Source organism: Cryptotermes secundus, unplaced genomic scaffold (assembly GCF_002891405.2).
Source record: "Cryptotermes secundus unplaced genomic scaffold, Csec_1.0 scaffold343, whole genome shotgun sequence".
Lineage (NCBI taxonomy): Eukaryota > Metazoa > Arthropoda > Insecta > Blattodea > Kalotermitidae > Cryptotermes > Cryptotermes secundus.
The window spans coordinates 74649-81252 of NW_019729214.1; the positions used below are offsets into that span (position 1 = coordinate 74649).

At 38.4% G+C, this 6604-nt stretch overlaps 1 protein-coding gene across 1 annotated transcript in view; it reads right to left on the bottom strand.

Annotated features, from left to right (window-relative positions):
* LOC111865440 overlaps window positions 1-6304 on the bottom strand; it is a 16027-nt gene extending 9723 nt beyond the window's left edge. Inside the window, exons 1-3 of the mRNA XM_023853481.2 lie at window positions 6144-6304; window positions 5751-5870; window positions 3321-3499 (exon numbers count right to left, since the gene is read on the bottom strand). Coding sequence (XP_023709249.1) covers window positions 3321-3499; window positions 5751-5870; window positions 6144-6264 — 420 coding nt within the window. The 5' untranslated portion in view covers window positions 6265-6304. The remainder of the gene's footprint in view (window positions 1-3320; window positions 3500-5750; window positions 5871-6143) is intronic.
* Between the last annotated feature and the right edge of the window lie 300 nt (window positions 6305-6604).

Here is a 6604-nt window from a genome sequence, read left to right on the forward strand (position 1 = left end):
GTACTAGTAAAATTGGATACAATACTATTAATTATATAAAACACTTGATGTAAAAATACAATACATCAGATTATATAAAACAGAAGTTATAGTAGAAACAGGAATAAATTTCTTAGATTGATGTTTTATTTATCATTGAATCAGTCATTGGTTTTGTAATTTCATTGCGTTCCCACAGACAAATTGGAATATTCTATATTTTGTGTATATAAAATTGTATAGGAGGCTCGTGATGTTGATGTAGTAAATTAATGTTAATTGTTTAGTCGGTACCTCATGTTACAAAGTATTGTCCATTCTGTAGGGAATGTAAACAACGAATTGTACTGTAACATAAAAGGATGCATGAAATGAAAAAAAAAATAGTATTCCACATACTGGATCATGTTAAAATTTGGAACCTTTCAGAACCTATTCAAAATTCACAGATTGGGGGCAGTTTCAAAGCCTCGCCTCTGAGTTAATATCACCTAAAATAGAAATTAAGTCTGGGGTAGAAGCCAATAAAGCAACGCACGATTTTGCAGCCTCTACTGCTTTGGCATATAGGTTGTCCACAAGAAAAGTTACACTTTCGGACATAAATAACAATCTTCTTGGTCTACATCACTTGTTAAAACATAAGCAGGGGCTACGAAAATTGTGGCAAGAAACCAGGGATCCAGCGTGTAAGACGGCACTAAATTGGGTCACAAAATCAATCAGGCAAACGACCCAAAAAAAGGCACTTGAACGGTGGGAAACAAAAATAGGTAACGCTGGAGTCACACCTCAGGGAATATGGCCCTTTGCGAAATCCCTCCTAAAGAGGGATGGACCAAGGGCACCAACTGCTATTCATGGTGCTGCAGACCTTAAATTTCACCCATTCGAAAGAGCCAAAGCAATTGCTGATTGTTTGGAAATTCACGCCACATGAACTGTGCGACGATAACCATGAACAGCGGGTAAAGGCTAGAGTTCAAGCTCCGCTCGAAACCGTAGATGACAAACCCCCTCAAAGGATCAGACCATGTGACATACAAAAATTGATAAATTCCTTGAAATTGAGAAAGGCCTGTGGAATTGACGGCATCCCAAATGAATGCCTGAGGCAACTTCCAAGGCGACCATTGGTTCACCTAACTCGTTTATTTAATCACTGTCTTTGGCTCTCTCATTTTCCAAATACTTGGAAGGAAGCAAAAGTAATAACTTTACCTAAATCCGGTGAAGATCCGAAATTCCCGCAAAATTTACATCCAATCAGCCTCCTGTCCACAACAGGAAAACTATTCAAAAAAGTAATTTTGAAATTACTACAAAAACATATTGAAGAAAGAGGACTCCTCAATGCAAGCCAGTTTGGTTTTTGTGCATGTCACAGCCTGACATTGCAATGTATGAGGCTGGCGGACCACGTAACCCTTAATTTCAACAATAAAATGTCTATGGCTGCAGTGTTCTTGGACATCAAAAAAGCCTCTGATACCATGTGGCACTCAGGCTTGCTGTATAAGTTATCAAAATTGGAATTCTCGAACAGTTCGACCAAGCTTACTGGGTCCTTTCTTTCTCAATGTAAATTTAGGGTTTCGGTTAAAGGCGAACTGTCAACTCCATGGGAAATGCAAGCAGGGGTGCCAAAAGGTTCTGTCATTTCCCTTACTCTTTTCAATTTGTACATAAATGATGCCCCCAAACACATGGCGTTCACCTGGCCCTCTTTGCAGACAACACCTGTCTGTATGCGAAAGATTGCAAGGAGTGTTTTATTGTTAGAAAACTCCATCACGGTCTCAGCCGAATGGAGACCTGGTGTGAGCGCTGGAATATTAAAATTAATGAATATAAGACTCAAGGGGTCTACTTCTCTCATGGTCGTCAACCGCCTGAGTCTTGTCTCACTCTAAATGGACGAAATATTCCATTTGTAAATAGTGCAAAATATCTAGGTGTAATCTTCGATAAGAGAGTTACATGGAGATTAAACATAGAAATGATCAAAGTCAAGGCCTTCAGAACATTCATTAGAGTGTATTCCCTATTCAAAAGTAAGCGACTGAGCGCTAACATTAAAATCACCCTCCACAAAGCTCCTATTAGATCCGTAATGACTTATGCTAGTCCAGCCTGGGAGTTTACGGCAGACACCCATCTAGTAAAATTGCAGCGCCTGCCAAAACAAGGTTCTCCACACCATTGGCAATTTTCCAAGGCGCACACCGGTCCGCGATTTGCACATAGCATTCAAAATCCTGTACGTATATGACTATATAACAAAATTATGCAGGAAACAAGCAGAAGTCATACAAAATCATGAATGAGAATGTTCGCAACATCAGACAAGGCGAAGCCCAACACAGAAAGTATAAGGGGCTTAAACTTGGCGGCGGTCAGGCATACGACCGTTCAAGTGATTAGACTGCCGTGGTAGTGGATACTACTAGAAATATGGCATAATCTGCTGTACTGAGCCTGGACTGACAGAGGCCTTGTATATATTGTACATAGAAATAGGAATTAAGATTAAATTTGTAAATATATGTAAATACTGACTATGCCTGACAAATGACAGACCCGACCTCTCATCAGAGAGGGCACCCCATATGGACAGTACAGTAACTTCCATATGGGGGGGGGATCTGGTCATGAGCCCCAGTCGGACAGACTGACTGACCGTCAGTCACAATGTGACTTTGACTTTGACTTGTTTACCCTGAATTAAAATATGGTCTCCTACCCTATAGTACTGCGAGATCTGAAATCTGTTCCACAACAGGGTTAAAAATTTGGTCTACAATTCTTTGTGAACTTATATATTAATAGGTGACCCAATTAATTTTAATAAAAGTTACTACCATATTGCCTGCCACATCACTGCTTCAAACCTGGAAGCTTACATGTAAGAAGCCCCCAACACCTATTTTATTATTATTATTTGGAGGGGGTGGTTTTCCCCATGCACTGCGAACATTTGTCGATCTATTGTGCGTCCCCCTTTAATTATTCTAACTAGCTGCCATGCCCTTCCAGTACTGGTGCTCGCTATCAGCCCCGTTCTGCCAGCGAGGTCGGCCCTCCCTGGCAGTGGTCCCCGATACTTCCCCATCTATCAGGGGAATTGGAAGCTACTTGGGTGGGAAACTTGCCTAATTTTGCTCAGTGGTCTCCTAGAGACATGAGGATCTTTTACGTGCGGTAAATCTACGACACNTTCCTTGGGTCACCTGTTACCCTTTAAAGTAATGTTACCAATTCCATTTACATATATAATAAATATATCATATAAATACATAACTAAATAAATCAAATACTCCTGTTCTTTATAAGTAACTCACAATAACATAGTAGTTACAGCGATCGCCTTGGCAACATTCTGAACATTTCCAATCTTCGTACCAAATATGCGTGCAATATTGCATATATCTATTTCTTGTTCTCACACAGGCTTCTTTTGTCGCGCACCGTTTTGAAATGTAATACTGTTTCTGTGCACCCTGTGACCAGTACGGAGTGCCTGTAACACAAGAATCACCAATTGGTAATCTGATAATGTTTCTGCTTCTCACTAAATTTATATATGCTCTTGTACGTACATTAGTGGCTACTTGCCAGTAAAGGAAAAAGGGAAAGCTATCCCTGTAACAGGCCATGGACGGCCATAGGGTTGTAAGACATCGAGGTTCCCACATTTTCTAGGCAATCGGCTGACTGATGGCAGTGAGGCTGAGGGAAAGCTATCCCTGTAACAGGCCATGGACGGCCATAGGGTTGTTAGACATCGAGGTTCCCACATTTTCTAGACAATCGGCTGACTGATGGCAGTGAGGTTGTCAGCCTTACATACCAGCTGGCAGCCCTTTATCTTCCAGGAAGTGCCTCAACCAACTATGCTACCATGTCCTTTATCATAGTCCCAGCCTTACTACATAATTAACTCATATGAACTCAACTGAATATCACTCTTGAGTGAGTAATACTCTTGCTTTGTGTTTTTGAGGATATGTGTTCAAGTTTCAAGCTCGGAGGTCAGTTATCCTGACTCAAGTTTTCCATTCAAATGCCAAGATAGTACCTCAAATTACATTAAAACTAGTTGGAATTTGAAGTTCTCAGGGCGGTGAACATGAGCAGTATTCTTGGTTGTAACGCTGTGCAGCGTGGAAAGAGCCAGTATTCTGGAGGTCTTCATGGCCTCCACCTTCAGAGTCAAAGAGTAAGCCAAGCTACAAACTGGTACAAGCAGGAAGCAAGGTGAAGTCAGCTTATTGCTGGTTCTTACTAGGCATACTCTCAGATTCTGAAGAGCAAGGTAATATTATTCTCCAAAATGTCAGGCTCTTTCTGTTTACACAGTGTTACAACCCAGATGACTGTACTCTTCAAAGACTACAACTGATTCCTTTGACATCCTTTCCCATTCATTATCTACAAATCATCCTGTCCTCAGATGTTACATGTCAGCTTTTGGTAGTGTCATTAAATAAATTACAAACACAAATAAGCATGAATTATTTGAGACACATTCTTCTGTCATGGAACCTGAAAGTTCATCACCAATATCGTAAAAGCCAATCAGTGGACTCTATCCAATACACATTTCCAAAACCTAATGTCCAGTCATTTTCATATTGTCCTTTTTACACGTGTCTTAAACAAGTTGCCTCATGTCATAACTTTTCTCAATCAAAATTCTGTATGCATTCTTTCACTAAGTCTTTCATCCAACTTCCTTGAGTTAACTATCCTAACAAGAGTACATACAATCCATTGTTACTTCATCCCATTTAAGCCCAATTATCGACCATGGGATTTTGTTTTAAGATATGGTACACTCCTATTAACTGGATTGCAGACTATCCAGCAGTTTTGTTTAGAAAACTGACTGGTGTGTCGAGGTGTCGAGTGAGAAAACACAAACTGGATGTGGAACTGCTTTTTAAAAGGAAGAAGTACAAGGAAAAAAGGAGTTCTATTTTGCTTCTGAATATGTATTTGGAGAGTTGAGAATGCTTTATATGTTAGGATTTTCCTCTTAACATGTCAAAATAGCACAGGAGCTTTTCAGAAAGTACACTTATGTTTCTCCCAATAATGTTTTGGTTAAATACACTTATAAATATATGTGTCATTTTATAAATCCTAATTCACAAATTACTTGCATATTCCTTTTACTGATTATGTGGAGAAATTAATTCATCACACAACCTGGATAATCAGAACTCTACTGCAATACATTCTCTATTCATTCCTTTGAGCAAAGACACCAGATTACACTCATACATGGAAGGAATGAAATGTAGTTTTAATATAAAGTATGTCTACAATGTTCCTGTCTAATTTACATACTTTTATTTTTCCTGTATGACACATTTAACAATCCACGAGAAAGAATGTGTAATAATCATGTTACTTCAGATCCAAGAGAGCAATCAGAGAAGTGTTTTAAAGAGAATACCACAAACCTGGACCTACCAACAAATCAATTCATGATCTGCACAATAACAAAACACATGGGGACTACATAGCTGTGCTGTATCTCACTCTTCCATAGATTAGAGAAAGTATAAAGAATTCTGAAATTAATTCTCAAAATTGCTTCTGGTCTTAATTTAATTTATATTCATTTAGTGTCATATAAGTGTGTATAAGGATATATTACAAAGTGTAACATTAATGCAGGTGGCTTTCTAAATAGAGAGGAGACTGTAGGAACTGTAGTTACTAAGTGAAATGGCACATGAAATTATTACAGCAAACCAACTTACTTCCCCATTTTATCTCTGAAAGACAAACATCCTCACCCTGCTCACAAGTCTTTATGGTGTTTAGACATTTATCTCCGTTTCGTTCCTGATCGGTGCAAACATAGCATTCAAGTCCACTACCTGAAATTGAGCATAAGCACTTAGTAGTGTTGAAATATATTTAAAGACACTTTGAACGTTGAAACACATTATAGGAGTATGTTCGACTTTATTTCAGCACTCTGAATATGTCATTATCCGTGATCTTTGTTATAAATTACAAACACTAAATTCTTATGTATATTCGGACATTATTTCTCCTAAAATTGAATTGCACAACAAAACATAACCTCATTTCTGTTCGAAATAAATATGGGATTAGTAATCATTTATATTTCCTTGTTAATATTTTACCTTCACGAATTATTGCAAAAATCGCTATTAAGACATAAATAAAAACACAACGAAAATACATATTATATTTAATGCTGTAATACAGAAAGGTAAACACCACACCCAAATCACCGTTCCACATAAATTCCTTGTGGAGCAGGTAGCATCATTGTCAGTGTCGCCAACAATGTGGCAGAGCTTCCCTTAGGCATGTTTACATTTTACCCAAATTAGGACATGTTAATTCTACGCCCGTTGACAGTCGGAATTGTCTCTCACACAAGTTTGGTATTGTTGTAAGGTTGCGTAGGTTATAGAAGTTGAATGTTAATAGCCTGTTAAATTATCGAACCAAATAACATTTACATTAGTTACTATAGGATTCTGACGATGGTGTATAACACACTGATATGTTGGGTTTTTGGACTTTATCCATCGTCCTGGTTTTTTTAAGATAACAAATAAAAACACGACGTTTCGGA